A 15948-nucleotide genomic window follows, 5' to 3' on the forward strand; every position below is an offset into this window, starting at 1 on the left:
TTCGTCATTAGCATCTGTGTACTATTATAAAGTTGTTGATACTAGGCGACAAATAAAGACGTTTTAGGTGGGTACGGTAAAATATTAGACGCTGATTCATGGAATCTTAATTGTAATAGCAATGTTATGTAAACAAATTGTTGATACTATAAATGTGTAATCACATTATGTTTGGAAACTAGAATATTTGAAGTATACAGCGAAATTATAAACATTAAATAAAGAATAATATGTCGTGTACACATGCTAAAAATATTGTCTGGACTTTAGCAGTTAAGTGATGAGTTGTGTTCCAATAAAAAACAAACAAATAAATACAAAATAAGTAGTAGAACAAACCGTACAAACAATATAAACAAATACAACGAAACATTATTTTAGTCCTTGTAAGTTTTCACTCAAAATTATAGAGGGCGGTAGAGCATCTCAAACAAAGATTATTGAAATTATAGAAAAAATATAGATGGCGCTCTTCTTAAATTTGATTATATCTAATTATGTTTTTTTGTGTAATTTTTGGAGTGCTAAATATAGATATATTATAATAAGTAAATTGATTTTAATAAAAATAGACAATTTACTAAATGAACATTTTAATAATCACTTGTTACCAAACCAAACAAAAAAATTAAATTGGGAGTTTATGAACCCCAGAAGGGTTATAAAACTAACCTCCATTGTGGAGCTATAAAATATTATTTATGAACCCGCACTTCAAAGTTGTCATTCCAATTTTTACATAATTGACCTTTAACATTGCTTATAATAAACACAACTAAAAAATGTCTTGATTTTTATACAAACAGTGATCTAGTTAGTACAGTAGCATGATGCTCATAATAAAATAACAGACAAAAAAACAAAATAATACTAAAAAGAACTTTTTACCTGGAAATGGTGTTGATACCAAAAACTGCTGTGTAAAAAGTTACCATACTCATAGAACACAAAAAAAAAATCAAATCAAAAACACAAACTGAATAAGGAATAACATACAAAAATATAGTTTTAAATTAATAAAAACAAATAATAACAAAGTGAAAGAAACAAAAACTAACTTTTTATTTAACAGATATGAGAAAAAGAAAATAAATAACAAAAGTCATGAAACTGATAAAAAGAAAGTGGGATGTTCCATATCATTTTACAAGATATATAAATACAGCAGAATCCTGTAGCTTTGGTACCAATAAAGTGTCCTTAACATAAGGATGTACCCTAAATAGAGGTTGGTATCGTTTTAAAACACATATTTCCACTTAACAGAAAAGTGTCCCCTTAATAATAATTAAAATTCAAAATTATCCTGTTTTAGTTTTTTTATTTCAAAATATTAATAATATATATGACACTACAAAACTTATTCAAAATAGCATTATTATTGTACAATAAATTGAATCACTATCTAATTAGTTAAAAATTATTTTAATAGATACACTATAAAATGTTTTTGTTAAATGAATATTTCAGATTTCTTAAAATATTATGTTATATTAATTTTGTAGAAAACCTTTACAAATGAGTGGAATAAAATGGCAAGAAAACACTTTGGATATTAATGGACGGAAAGGGTTAGGATTTGATTACGATGGATTAGTAGTGAATGGGATTAACTTAAGTGCAATGTGTAGTTGAGTCAAATGTGCTTAAGTTGTTTTGTAAAACAATAATTATATATTGTATTGAATTTTACCAACATATGTGAACGTAAAAACATGTTTATAAAAACTGGAAGGCAAGAATTATTAAATGAAAATGTTACTTATATATCATAAAAACTTTACACTACCGTAAATTTTAAGTTGCATAAAGTATCTTTAGAGGGCGCTTTCACAGAATTCTCCTTGACTTAAAAAAGATACAAAAATATATGGACAGTATGTAAATATGTATGCGAGACATAATAATGAATTGTATTATTATATATCGATTAATATTTTGCAAAAACTCTTTCTTAAGAAAACAATATTAATTTAGTGAGCAGAATTTCACCACATATTCATGGCATACTTAGTTATTAACTTAGTCTTATTTCCCTATCACTGCCTCCGTTGCTACCTAAACATTATGTACCTGTACAGTATTTCACAAGCTGTGCCAGCAGCTGTAATACACTATTAATATTATTATGTTATTTTTTGACATCACATTAATTCCTATTCATGATACACTGTATATAATCTATAAAATCTAATGAATATAATTATAAATGGAAGACAAACAATTTCAAACTTTTTGTTTTAAATAAATAGCTCCAATAAATAGAGAGCATGTTATAGTAGGATGAAAATCCCCGTCTTGACTGTCATCAATGTAATTAAGCGATGTTAATATTGTAGGTAATATTATTACAATTTATATAATATAAAAAACAATTAAAACAAATAACTACTGCATTAGTACCTATACTAAAAGTTATACTGGATAAAAATCTATATATATTTTTTGGCAACAATTTTTAGCATTTAAAAAAGCAACAAGAACCGTTTAAAATTTCAATTGATTGTTCAGGCTGGCATACTGTACTTGACAGGCATAATAAAATGAATGTCTTTCACATTTTAAAAGAGTTTAGATTTCTATTAAACAATAATACCTTTGACAATCACAAGATTTGCATATTCTAGATTTTAGGATTTGGTCAACGAACAGCTCCTTAACTATAAATACATTTGGTAAGTTTACAAAGATTCAAAGCATATCAAAAAGATGTACTGCAAAGTACAATATACAAAAACCCTGAAATTATGTTAGGTAAACAAATTAGCAATACTGCACAGTTATAACCCTACACCAATCGAAACAAAGGAAGTTGTCTAAACACCCAGTTACCAGTGTTTGTACCTTTTTATCTTTTTCATAAACATTATTCCAAATTTGGGGGTGGATTTAAAACCTGCTTCAGTACAGTAAATCAATTAATTGTATGATGAAGAACTGCTTAACGACATCCGGAAGTTGGAGATGCTCTCTGAGTCGTCGTCCTCCATTTCTGCCTCCGCCGACAACATCATCTTGTATTCCTGAATGGACTCGTGTAACGACCACAGTTGGCATAGCAACGACATGTCCAATTGACGAAGACCAACCTGAAAGTAATTAATCACCAACTTGCTAATAACTTTAATTAAGACAAATACTTAAATATATTTACACCCTGAAACACATTTTTTGTGGAATATGCCATTTTAATGTCACATAATGGTTATTCATTTTGACCAAAAACTGAAATAAAAAAAATTATTTACCTGAAAAAAATGTAATTTAAAGCAAAAAATACTCAAGTTGTCTGTCAGACAATTAATTTTTGGTTAAAATAAACCATTTTATTTTGTCTTTTTATATTGTGAAATAATTTTTTTTATATAGAAGTGAATAACTTGATTAAAACTGCAAAATTGTCAAGTCGGATACATTACTACTCAACTGCTGGTAGGCCTAGCTAGCCTAGGTTGTTTGTATTGATTGTATATTAATATTAAAATTATTATGTAACCATTTACAACAAAAATTAAAATTTAATATGGGATGGGTGAGCATAGATATAAATAAATATAATCACGTTGATCGTATATTATTAGCAATCAAAGAAAAATAAATAAAACCATAATTGTCACGTCACATTCCTAAAACACCCTATGCCCACACAAACACTACCAATTAAATGTCGTAGGCTCACATACATACCATTTCCTTTCGCAGCAGTGCCAACCCGGCGTCAACGTTTCCTCGCGGTACGTTTAGTGGTGTCCTCTTCCGTCTAGCTTCCGCCACTAAATTGTGTTGTATATTGGCTTTGTGAGCGTGAATTCGGCCAGTTTCACGCCAAGTACCACTACTAACATTTAATAAACCACTTAGACTCTTTGGTAATTCAGGAAGACCAGGTAAATCTGTTAAAGAAACACTTTTCTCTTCGTCTTTATTATCCATTTTTTCTGTGGATAGATGATGGTGAACGGTTTGTTTGTTGGTGGTGTATTCGCGTAAACTGGAAGGACGACCTCTGTCGTCAGAGCGTGCACGTACAATCAAAGAATATTCTTTGGTACAATTAACAAGAAGTTACCGTACAATTAATGAATGAAAAGATAAAATCAATTCACCATTGGATCAAACAAATATTAGGCTAGAATAAGTAAGCTAACACTCTGAGAAAGAACAAAACACAACCAATAATATTCATTGTACAATATTTTATTTATTCACAGCATTCACATAATTTATATATATAATGCCAATCATAGTCAAATCCGAAAAAAATATAGGCCTCGCCTACCGAGCGAAAGAAACGTGTTATGGGTTTAGGCTAGTTGAGAACTAAGCAAACATGATGTGTATTAAATTATTCAATTTTAAAATTATCGATTACCAGTTATTAATGGAATAAATCATTGTGAGACACAAAGTACAAACGCCATATCAATATTTGAACGCGCGTAGGCCTACACTTCTGACGAATTTCCCACTAACTTTTGAAACAGAAATGTATGTAGGCCTATGATCGTGGAACAATATGCAATTATTAGTATATATACATGTAGCACATAAGCGTATTAAAAAAGAATTTAAAGCGTGTAGACAATAATATACATGTAGGATAGTCTATCCTCCGGGATAAAAAAATTAAAATTATACACGTTGTCACATTTTTATTATATTATAATGCAAGTAGTGCGCATTTGTTGGATTTACAAAGGTGGAAGAACATGGTTTGCAAGTCCAAAACAAATCCAAAATAAAAAAAAACATACACAGACTTAAATAATTATAAATCTACCGTATTCCATGTGTCGAGGGAATTATTGGTGTAGGCCTACTCAACTTTAACCATGGAAAGTGTTTTATATTCAATACAGGATCAGACTAACCGGTAAATATATACACCACCAGAATTGGAGATTGCACATTTTGTCCGTTCTGTGCTTGTTACTTATAAAGGTTTTTTCCCGCCATTTTATCTATCACGTTATAAAACTGACGTCACAAGACATTGAATGACAATTGCACCTTGGCTGCTGCTATACAGGGGTTGTCATGGAAAGAACTACATTGAAGAAACATCAAAAGAACATTTTGACATTATTACAATAAAGAGCATGTGGAAGATTTCTTCTTTGCTGGCTTTGCGTCAGTCTTCTTGGTATCAGCCTCTGGTTTGTCCTCTGCGTTTGACTCTTCCTTAGCTGCTGCCGCTGCTGCTGATTTCTCGGCTTCTTTGGCGGCAGCTTCTTCGGTACCACTGTAAAGATAAATACAAATATAATTATAGTGATTAGGCCTAAAGACAAATTTGATTAATGTAATTATTGATATGGAGAGCTGAATAAAGGATCTTCTTCTTCTTTCTTTCTTTATTTCTAATCACAAAATCATAAACATACATAAATAATCATAGTACGAAGCAACAGAATGGAATATATTGTAACTTAAAGTATCTTGATAAAATATAACTACATTGCTGCGGTTATTATGATAATGACTACGATTATGATCATGAAAATGATGATAAATGAGGTGGGTGGATAAAATATGATATAATTACGATTTGATGAAACATGCTATTAATTTTTGATTTCATAATAATTCATCCTGAGTCGTTAATAAATATAATTCATGGGGCCGGAATAATTTTCATTTTAGTCTGGTGTTCAATCATCCGTTTTACGAAAGTGAGGCACAAGAAATGTCGATCAATAATGTATATCTAATCACGAGTTCTATTTCTAAAATCAATATGTAGGTAAAGCATATTTACCATTAGGCGAATTTGTTTGCGCGAATTGAAAGCGTCAGCTTATACGCATGCGTAGCGCGCGATTTGGAAGATGGAAACATGACTACGCATGCGTAGAAAGTGATCTGGAAGATGGAAACATGAATACGCATGCGTATAAGATGATATGTGGAAAATTGGTGTTATAGTGTTAATAAACACAACTCACGCTGGGACTATATCATCGATAGATTCCCCTTTCTCCAGCTTCTTCTCCATTTCAATTAACAATTTGACACCATCGATGACCCGCTGGACTTGTTCAACCTCAGATGAACCAAGGCGATCAAGATTTGAAATGTCATATACTCCGCCGATAGATTCTGTAAATTCACCACCTAAAAGAAAAAAGTTTTTAATTTGTCAATTGATAGAGCGTGTCTAAACTTGAAGTCAGCTTCTGTCTAGGCCTATGGTTATAAAAAGTCAAACTATTATACAATATAGCCTACCAAGTGGTGGACCGTAGAGATTTCTTTCTCGCATTAGCATAGACCTAACTATGTTTTGTTCCATGCGCTCTGCACAAACGCTTCTAATTTTCAAGTTCTTCATATAACATTACCAGTGTCTATCAAGAAATACGTAAGTGGCACATGCATTTGAAAGCTCATTATCGCCACGTGCGTCAACTTTACGGGCGTCACACTGACAATGTGCATTGTAATCCTATAGATTTGGTAGGCCTACTTACTCGTGCCACGTTTTTGTAAACGTAAACTTGTGCATATTGGTCCGAATCGTGAGTCCTTAGCCATGTAAGGAAGCTTAGCGTGGACACTACATCTGACACCAGTACCCAAGTTTGATGGACACGTTAGGATGAACCCTAAATGCTCGTTCCACATGAACTCTTTGCCTTCATTTTGGATATGTTTCTCCACCTGACAAACAAAATAGAATTTGAAATCCTTACCATCATAATAATATATATCTAGGCATAATACTTTGAAGATCACTACTGTACAACCATGCATTTACAGCGTATTGATGTGTACACTATTGTATACTGTCTGCAGCTTTCCTATACCTCCTCCTTGCAATGCCGTTTCAATAACCATTGTTATTTCACTAGATATACTACTACTGTTGACATTAACACTTGTTGGCTTCTACAACAAGTAACTTCTGTTTCGTATTATCAAAATAGTGAAAAACACATCATGAAAAATGTTTTAAAAATGTTGATTACTAGGCCTACTGTAACTTGATTCAATTCATGTACATACCTCTTTCAAACCTTTGCAGAAACGTTCAAAGACTGCCTTCATATTGCCTCCCTTTTCCATTGAAATGATTCGTGTATGGTCCTCCTCGTTGATCCAAACCAAGAAATTCTTTTCATCATTGTGCCTTGAAAAAAGAAAAAATTGAAGAAGTGATTTATAATATTACACAGTAGACAAATACCGGACTTTCTCGCAGAACTAAAACCTCTTCCCAAACCAGACTTTTCCTTTAAGTCCTTGACTGTTACTTTCATCAAAATAATCATCTTGTTATATCGTTATCATATAACATCTCTAGTTTATATATTTTATCTTACCATATTCCACGTCCATCTGGGAAGTCACGTGCCATTCCACCACTTGTAAAATGGCGGGAAATTGGCTTTTCAAACAGAAAATGATCGTCAATCAGCTGCTGTTGGTCTTTTTCCTCCAGAGTTTGAAGTGAATAGTATTTTCCAGTAAGTTCATCTCCGAGCGCACATAACGCTAAACATAAAAACATAATATCAACTATAGTGCATGGGGTAACAAACCATTGCATTACGCATGCGCAATTGCTTGCTGACTTTAGTAAGTAAATTCAACGAAGAGTTTATTAAGTTTACTTTCTGGAAAAAAGAAACCAAAGAAATCGCAGGCCTACCTTCTGAAACAAGTTTTTCAATTTGTCGTCTCTCAGATCGAGCCACATGTGGGGAGAGAGCAAATCCTTTAATGTTTCGACCAGTTCGTATACGGGAACTGATAACGTAATCAGCGTCTAAAATATCATCACTCACTTTATCTGGCGTTAAGTCTGTCACGTGATTATCTAAAAGAAACGCAATTTGTGGATTAGCTATATATTCTGAGCAAATGTTTAGATTTGTTTGGGAATTGAAGTTGATATATTTTGTAGAGTGTCATGAGTCTAAAAGGTTGTCATGGATGAAGTGAAAAGAATCACTTCCTTCGAGGTTCAATAAAAGTTTTTTTATGTGGAAACACGTAAAGGTATTGAAGAATATGGAGTCTACGTGGAAGAGTTTTGTTGTTTTTCGTTAGAAAATATCTTCATTTATTTATTCTGTCTAAAATTATCTTACAATTCTTAACGATAAGGCACAACACGTTATACCGTGTCGTGTATTAAAAGTATTTAATATAGACAGACACGTATATGGATGACTTGCAATAGTCAGTTAAACTCTATCTAGTGATAGCTGCAGAATGTATGTAACAGAAAGGATAAGTGACTCATGACTTCTTACCAGTTTTCTTGAAGCCATTGTGGTATTCTTCAATAACGGGATCGAATAACTCGGCGAAAACCAAGTAAGTTTCTTCATCTCCGGCCAAAAGTCCCAAATGAAAATCTATCAAAACAAAAAAAATGATATTAATATAAAAATGTTATGAGGCTACTACTAATGTTGTCCTAGGCCTAATAAACTTGGCAATCACAAGCACATAATACCGCAATTGTTTTGACATTTCAAGCAGAAACTGGAAAAGTGTATTCTTTAGAAGTTTAGAAGATGTTTTCCAGAAGTCGTCAATGGAAGAAGATCTGCATGACGTCAGATTCTCAAAAAATTACAAAAGTACCTGAATTGTCGACTCCATTTTGGATTGCCTTGTCTAAGGTATAACCAGACGGTGTTTCCACATCACGGAGTTTGCAGTATATCTCTTCCGTCAGGTATTTTGATAGAAGACTATGATGTCCCTGAAAGTTTGGAAAATCCTCCTTGGCATCGAAATTCTTCTGCATTAAATTCGCCATCGTGTTTTAAAATCTGAAAGAATGAACAGAACATTATCATTAAATACAATACGTTGTCACGATTAAAAACTAAAATGTCTGGAGAACATACACATTAATGTAAAATTAATGTAACATTGCGAAAGTACCATCACATTAAAACAAAATCTCATGTATTATTACTTCTTATATTCAATTCACAAATGATGAAAATAAAATAACAAATTAATAGGATACTTCTATCCCCTTATATCTCCCTCGTTTTCAAAATGAACGCTTTGCGCATGTCTCTTTAACGAAACCACCTTCATTGTAATCCTATTCCTAGCTAATTTTATAAGAACAGATCTATACCCTAATTAGCATATATTATTCTGTCGTAAACTTAAGAGTTTTTGTCGGTTAGACTAAAGTACAGTTCTTTTATATAATTAAAAAGCTTAGCCAAATTAACGACCTGACTGGTAGTGTTGAAGTTCACAATATCTCTAATAATCCATAAAAAGACTTATATTCACACATTGGAACACACTTCTTACTTCAATTGTATGCAAAAGCGAGTGAGTGGCCGAGCGGTTAAGACAGTGGAACCGTAATTACGTAGCCATAACATCGGCAAGGGTTCGAGGCTCACTCGCTCCATGGTTCTGGTGGTAGAACGAGTCTTCTCGGATAAGGACTATAAACCGTAGGTCCAGTGTACACATAGCTCATGCGCACTTTAAAGAACCTAGTACATCTTTCGAGACGAGTAGGGGGTTACCCCGGTGCACTAGTCCACACAAACACAGCCACTGTCACACACAGCCACTGTGCAAATTGGGACTGGACCGTTTTAAAGGTGTTTACCACCTGTTGGTCCAGATCCTTCACTAACTGAGTTAGTGAGAAGTCGAATAAATAAATGCGTATGTCAAAAAGACTTTACATGACGCGAAGAAACAGAGAATAGGATAATTAGTATAAAAATATTAATTAAGACACATGGTCAGTAGGCCTAATTAGGACTTGAAGTAATTAAGAATAAGAATCCAAACGTTATTATGACATTAACCTGTGAAGCCAAGTTTGTTTTGGAAATGTCAAAAGGAAATTTGATAAATAAATTACATTATGTTTTTAGTCGTTTACGAGTATCAAATTTAAAACAATTTTATTATTTATTTAATAAAAAAATTGGAAGATAGCCCAAGAGAAAACTAATAGGCCAACACAGAATTAAGTGGAAACACTAATTGCGAGAACATTCTATAGTGTCAAATTATGTAACGTCATTAGAAATTTAACACAGTAATCAAACATGGAGATCTACTTGATGTTTCTAAAGCTCTGTCTACACTGTCAAACTAGTTTGACAACAAATAATAATAATAATAAGTTTCAATTTACTATAGCGCAAAATGCAGGACGGCTCTAAGCGCTGAACAATCAACAGAAAAAAGAAGAGCAAAAACTAAAGAAAATGCATATTAAAAAGGTGGGATTTCAGGAGTGCGATGTGCCCAAATCATCATGGACTCATCACAATTTTGTCACATAAAGTTTGATAGTGTACACAGAGGAAATACTACAAATAATGGACACTCCTAGAAACCACCTTTTACTTTAGGCCTACATAAAGCGAATTGCCTAATATTTGATTAAGTCGAGAGACAAGAGGCGATCTTGTTTGATCAATAAATTGGCAAGTATGATTACAAAGATAACAATAGACCAACTTAACGGGTTATTGTTAACTTTGACCTGAGATTCAACAACAATATGTCGCATAGGCAACAATAACAAAGAAAAGAAACTTAAAACCAAACAAACTGTCCTACGCATGTAAGGAATGGTTAGCTATCTTGAATTTAAACTCGATAATAATATAGTTAGTTAGTTTTCGTGGTCCGAATCGTCCCTAACCTATGGTCACTATATCCTTATCACATCTTATCATAATTCTGGTTTAATTCATATTAATACAGGTACCTGAGAAAGGTACTGCCGTACTAAACTTGGCCACGACTCATGCTTCATTGGGTCATATCGTATAATCATTTCATTATCAAACCATTATCGATTCATGTATAGATTGTCGATAAAGTCCTGATCAAAAATTGGAACATGATCATTTTGTTCGAAATACATAACCTAATTTAATTGAATACTGAAATGCTTTATTTGTCCATTATCATAAATAAAAACAGAAATTCTTCTTAAAGATTGGCAAATATTAGTACGATAAAAAATAGATATATTATATGTACTTCCCATACACTCTTAAAAACACTTGATAATCGTTTGTATTTATCTAATGAGTCAAAGAAAATATTACATATATACTATACTATATAAAAGTATAAGAGGTCTATAATAGATAGTGTTCTGGATTTTTTGAATACTATTAATTTGGTCATATTACTTTGAAACCTCATTCAAAATTCAACATACTTATTTTATATTCATTTTGATATAAATTGTGAATACATTTTTTTGCAATAGATACATTAACGTACAGTAGTAATTTATGAATAGCAAAGATACGTTGCCAGGATATTTACTCCTTTCATCGAGTTCAAAGATTATATTTAATGATTTATATGATTATTATCATAGTGTGTCTGTTGCTCATGTTGTCGAATCCGTGCATTTGATATTCACGCAGGTGTATGTTAAAAGTTCACGTTTTGATAATACGATTCGCAGATGATGAACACATTTCGTTCTCAAACTGTAGTTAATAAGAATCGTTCGATTTAATTACTATACGACGGTAAAAAGAAATGTTATTGAAAAGTACTCAGATAATCTTAATGAAAAAAAACGAGTATTAGAAAGTAAACATTTTCAATTACCAAATGATTTAATTTAGTCTCATTAATTCTGCTTTCAATGGACGCGAAGAGTAAAACAAATGTTATATGAGCGGTGAGTTGTCTATTGTAAACTACAAGAGTGCCGCACAATTTTGTTATTAATTCATTGCCATAATACATCCACCTATCACAACAAGCCAACTAAATAAATTAGATGTGATGAACATACTAATTATATTCGAAGAAGTAAATTGCCAGCTTGAATTCCATTTAATACGAATGTATATATCTTTTATTATTATAATATGTTTATAGGCTTTTTAAAATTATGAACTAAGTTATTATTTGATTAAAAATGAATAATAAATATGTATTAATCAAGTGTCATCAACGATTTTATGCGACGAATTAAGAATTTAAAAATGTTTAATTATTATTTATATTATATTATTATATGTTTAAATATTAATTTCCTCTTCTATAGGCCTAACTTTAAATAATAATTTTGTGGCAGATGTTTGATACTTCTCTCTAAGTGAATAGTTTTATTTTTGGCTGATTCTTGAGTTACATCATTAAATCAAAACAGCGGTATAAGCTAAACGTTCGCGCATATGTAGGCTTATATTTGATATAAGGTTGTTTTAATACAGACCTAAGTAAAATCCACCCTTGACTTTATTAGACCTATTAGCATTATAGCATTAGGCTTTTGTATGTTCAACTTGACAGAAGTCAGTGATTTAAAAAACTTAAACATTTAATAATTAATTCAAAACAAAAAATAATCTTTATTATAGATTTAATGGCGTTGTTCCTCAAAAACGGATCACACGTTGATTCGTCTATAGTCTCGCATTGCTTTTACATTTGTCTATAATGCTGATACTTGCAACCATGACAACGGGGACGCTATGGGCAATACGATACAATAGGGACTTAAGTTGAGGTCTATGGCAGAGGTTACACAAAAACAAACTGTGGCCACGGCGACCGGGTAAACTCGAGTACTTGAACGACGATAAGATCAATACTGACTATAGTAACATTATACATTTAGGACATATAAATTCGATCCACTAGGCCTGCATAAATAATTTAACATTTAAGAAAGATCCTAAACATAAAGTTAAATAAAACATGAGGTGTTGTTAAATGCATACTATCTACATAATATAACCGCTCTGCTCGGGAACTCTATATCTCATTTATGTACAGACATGAATTACGTACGTGCATCTGTAGTACTTTGGGTTATGTTGATTAGGCATACGTTTTGAATCCAATTACAACGAACATTTCCATCATGAGCAACGTTCTTATACGTCGATTATTAGAAATTAATTACAGGTGTAGTTTAATCAGATACGTAATAAAAATAACACATTAAATATTAATGTTGTAACATATAACACGAAACAGAACCGAAAGGACTGTATGTTAATGGTTATTTAAATATATTATGCAAACTGTAATGGTTGTAAATCAGTTATAGAAATTATAAAAATCTGTATATACATACCGAGCTCGAATTGTCAGATAAAATATAAGTGTAGAGTGCTTATTTCTGGTAGCCTGATTGTGGATCTGTTCTAGTAGGGGCAGCTACGCAGCTCCGGTGGTGGTGTTAATTTGTAATGTGGGCTCGTAAGTTTATGAGAAGCGTCGACACACAATTATCATTCCGTGTCTTCTCGTCCAAGCGTACTCTGTACTTACTAGTGCGCCCTCATTAGAAGTTACCGATCGATATCAATCGATATTTTCAGTAACATTCTTTTAATCTGATTTGAAGTGTGAAAGTTTATAAATTACAGTAGTGAGACTAGAACCACGATACTGCAAGCGTACAGAATATTAAAGATACATTGTTGTCATGAATAAATAATTTTAAAACAAATTTGGTTGAATAGGCCATTTTGATTTATATATAGGCCGTATATATACAAATATTTACCTGATAAAAACGTAATTCCTGATGGGACGTAGTAATGAGAGTTCAAATATGTATGTCCATAATAGCTGTTCTTAGTAATTATTAGCAAGAAATATATTTAGTGATAGTAAGTTATGAAAATAATCTCAAAACTTAATAATAATAATACAAAATGGTAATTACTTTCTTCTTCGTCGTAAGTTCTACGGTAAATATCAACAAATTTATTATTACGGAACTAGGAGGCTACTACTTTTAAGTACAGTGGCAGTGTGAACCGGGGTTACCAGTTAAAGATGTACTAGGTTCTTTAAAGTGCACATGAGTGTACACCGGACCTACAGTTTATAGTTCTTATCTGAGAAGACTTGTTCAATCCATGGAGCGAGTGAGACTCGAACCCTTGCCGATGTTGTTGGCTCTTTAGGTACGGTAAACGGTTCTCCTGCCTTAACCGCTCGGCCATTTGACTCGCTGTTCAATCCATGGAGCGAGTGAGACTCGAATCCTTGCCGATGTTGTTGGCTCTTTAGGTACGGTAAACGGCACCCCTGCCTTAACCGCTCGGCCATTTGACTCGCTGTTCAATCCATGGAGCGAGTGAGACTCGAACCCTTGCCGATGTTGTTGGCTCTTTAGGTACGGTAAACGGTGCCCCTGCCTTAACCGCTCGGCCATTTGACTCGCTGTTCAATCCATGGAGCGAGTGAGCCTCGAACCCTTGCCGATATTATTATTTGCTATGTATTATAGCTCTACTGTCTTAACCGCTCGGCCACTCACTCGCTGAATAATTATGATTATCAATATTGATAATGTAATTAATATTATTACTATTATAATGATATACGCATACCTTAATCATCATGGGAAATAAGCTTAAATCTACCCCGTCAAGATTGTGTTGTATCACTGCAGAGTTAGGACAAGAAGACGCGCATTACGTCATCAACCGAAGTAAGCATTACAATTAGCTATCTCATAATAACAATCAATTTTTCTTCAGAGAGCTATTAGATTCTCTGAATAGGTCCCTTTATACGCTGAAAATCTTCATCTATATGCAAATAATACAAGAAACTAAACGATAAGAACCAAATAATATAATCATTATTAAGGGTAATGTATTTGTGCTTGGGTTTCTCTGTTTACGTTCCATCGGCAATAGGGCAAGTGTGACGACATGTTTCATATGTTGTTTTTATCAAGTGTGAGTGAAAATGTCACTCAGGCTTACGTAAAGTTTGTTTATATGTGTTATAAATGACGTCACAGAATACACGTTCAATCTTCGTATTTTGTAAAGAAATATGAATGTTTTTGTTTTGCTGCACGAGCAGAATTTCTTCAATTCCTAGGTTTAATTTCTTAGATAAGACCTTTGTATTAAATCAATTAAATAACGGAACAGTTTGAAACTATCGGTATCTGAATTGATTGCTGATCGTAAAAAGATCTGATGACGTCATACTATCAAAGCCTCTTTAATTTTTCCTCTTCGTTGCTAACGTAATTATATTTTTTATATATTATGCAAAGAAGTATAAAGCCCATGAGAGAAGAACTGTAAAAACAAAAGCAATATTGGACTTTTGTTACGAGATAGATAGGTATTCTATTCTATTTATATATTATAATATTTTGTTTGATGAGATTACTTTATGCCTGTATCTTGATTATTACGACTTTTCGAAATATATTTTTCAGATTTGAAGACATTTTGAATATTATTTATTCAATTAGCTATTACTGATGATGCTATACTAAATATCTGAAAATGGATAAAAATGTTATCGAAATTGCATTTTAGCCATCTTTGTAATTAATAATACAATATAGGTCACATAATCCAATGCCACGTGACTTGAAATAGAAACATTGATATATAGCTTATAAATAGCATGGTCTGTCATTTTAATTCTCTTCGTCCTGTCAAATGAAATGTGAGATGAAAAAGGTCAACTAGACGTGACGTTAGCATTCAAATACATAAATAGAAGTTACGCGTAAAGCTTGGTTCCAACGAGCGGACTTTTATAGGAGGAATGCAACACAAGGACGTAAACGCGCCGTAAAGCCGCGGTTCCCACTAGAACGCAACTAGACTTATTGACGCAAAGTGCTGTATTGCGTAATCACAAGTGGAAACCGACGACGCAATAGTTCTGCAAGCATAGCAGGTTTGATTTCACGCAGGCGGGGAAAACACAATTATTGGAAGGGCATTTTCTTACATTGCTTAAGCGTGGTTCCCACTAGAACGCAACGCAACGCAACGCAGTGACGTATCGACGCAAAGTGATGGATTTCGTAATCGCAAGTGGGAACCGACGACGCAACAGTGCTGTAAAAATCGCAGGTTTGATTTCACGCAGGCGGGGGAAAACACAATGTTTGGAAGGGAATTCTCTTACGTTGCGTCGCTAGTGAGAAGAACCAAGCATTAGGTTGCGTTACGTTGC

At 32.9% G+C, this 15948-nt stretch overlaps 2 protein-coding genes across 2 annotated transcripts; both read right to left on the reverse strand.

Moving 5' to 3' along the window:
* Positions 1-1038: 1038 nt before the first annotated feature.
* LOC140060817 (protein FAM89A-like) lies at positions 1039-3964 on the reverse strand. The gene is made up of 2 exons (XM_072107165.1): positions 3688-3964; positions 1039-3089 (listed from the first exon to the last, which is right to left on the reverse strand). The coding sequence occupies exons 1-2, from the start codon at positions 3931-3933 to the stop codon at positions 2919-2921; spliced, it is 417 nt and encodes a 138-aa protein (XP_071963266.1). The 5' UTR covers positions 3934-3964; the 3' UTR covers positions 1039-2918.
* Positions 3965-4181: 217 nt separating this feature from the next.
* On the reverse strand, positions 4182-13246 carry LOC140059855 (arginine kinase-like). The gene is made up of 9 exons (XM_072105808.1): positions 13073-13246; positions 8596-8786; positions 8259-8363; positions 7652-7819; positions 7323-7494; positions 7006-7129; positions 6471-6660; positions 5946-6114; positions 4182-5242 (listed from the first exon to the last, which is right to left on the reverse strand). The coding sequence occupies exons 2-9, from the start codon at positions 8771-8773 to the stop codon at positions 5086-5088; spliced, it is 1263 nt and encodes a 420-aa protein (XP_071961909.1). The 5' UTR covers positions 8774-8786; positions 13073-13246; the 3' UTR covers positions 4182-5085.
* Positions 13247-15948: the final 2702 nt, after the last annotated feature.

This window comes from Antedon mediterranea, chromosome 10 (assembly GCF_964355755.1).
Source record: "Antedon mediterranea chromosome 10, ecAntMedi1.1, whole genome shotgun sequence".
Taxonomy (NCBI): domain Eukaryota; kingdom Metazoa; phylum Echinodermata; class Crinoidea; order Comatulida; family Antedonidae; genus Antedon; species Antedon mediterranea.

Coding starts and splice junctions, on each gene's coding strand:
- LOC140060817 (XM_072107165.1), bottom strand. CDS start 3,933: ATGGATAATAAAGACGAAGAGAAAAGTGTTTCTTTAACAGATTTACCT. Junction 3,090..3,687: donor CACTGCTGCGAAAGGAAATG/GTATGTATGTGA, acceptor AATTACTTTCAG/GTTGGTCTTCGTCAATTGGA.
- LOC140059855 (XM_072105808.1), bottom strand. CDS start 8,773: ATGGCGAATTTAATGCAGAAGAATTTCGATGCCAAGGAGGATTTTCCA. Junction 7,820..8,258: donor CAATGGCTTCAAGAAAACTG/GTAAGAAGTCAT, acceptor CGTTTCTTTTAG/ATAATCACGTGACAGACTTA. Junction 6,661..7,005: donor TCTGCAAAGGTTTGAAAGAG/GTATGTACATGA, acceptor TTTGTTTGTCAG/GTGGAGAAACATATCCAAAA.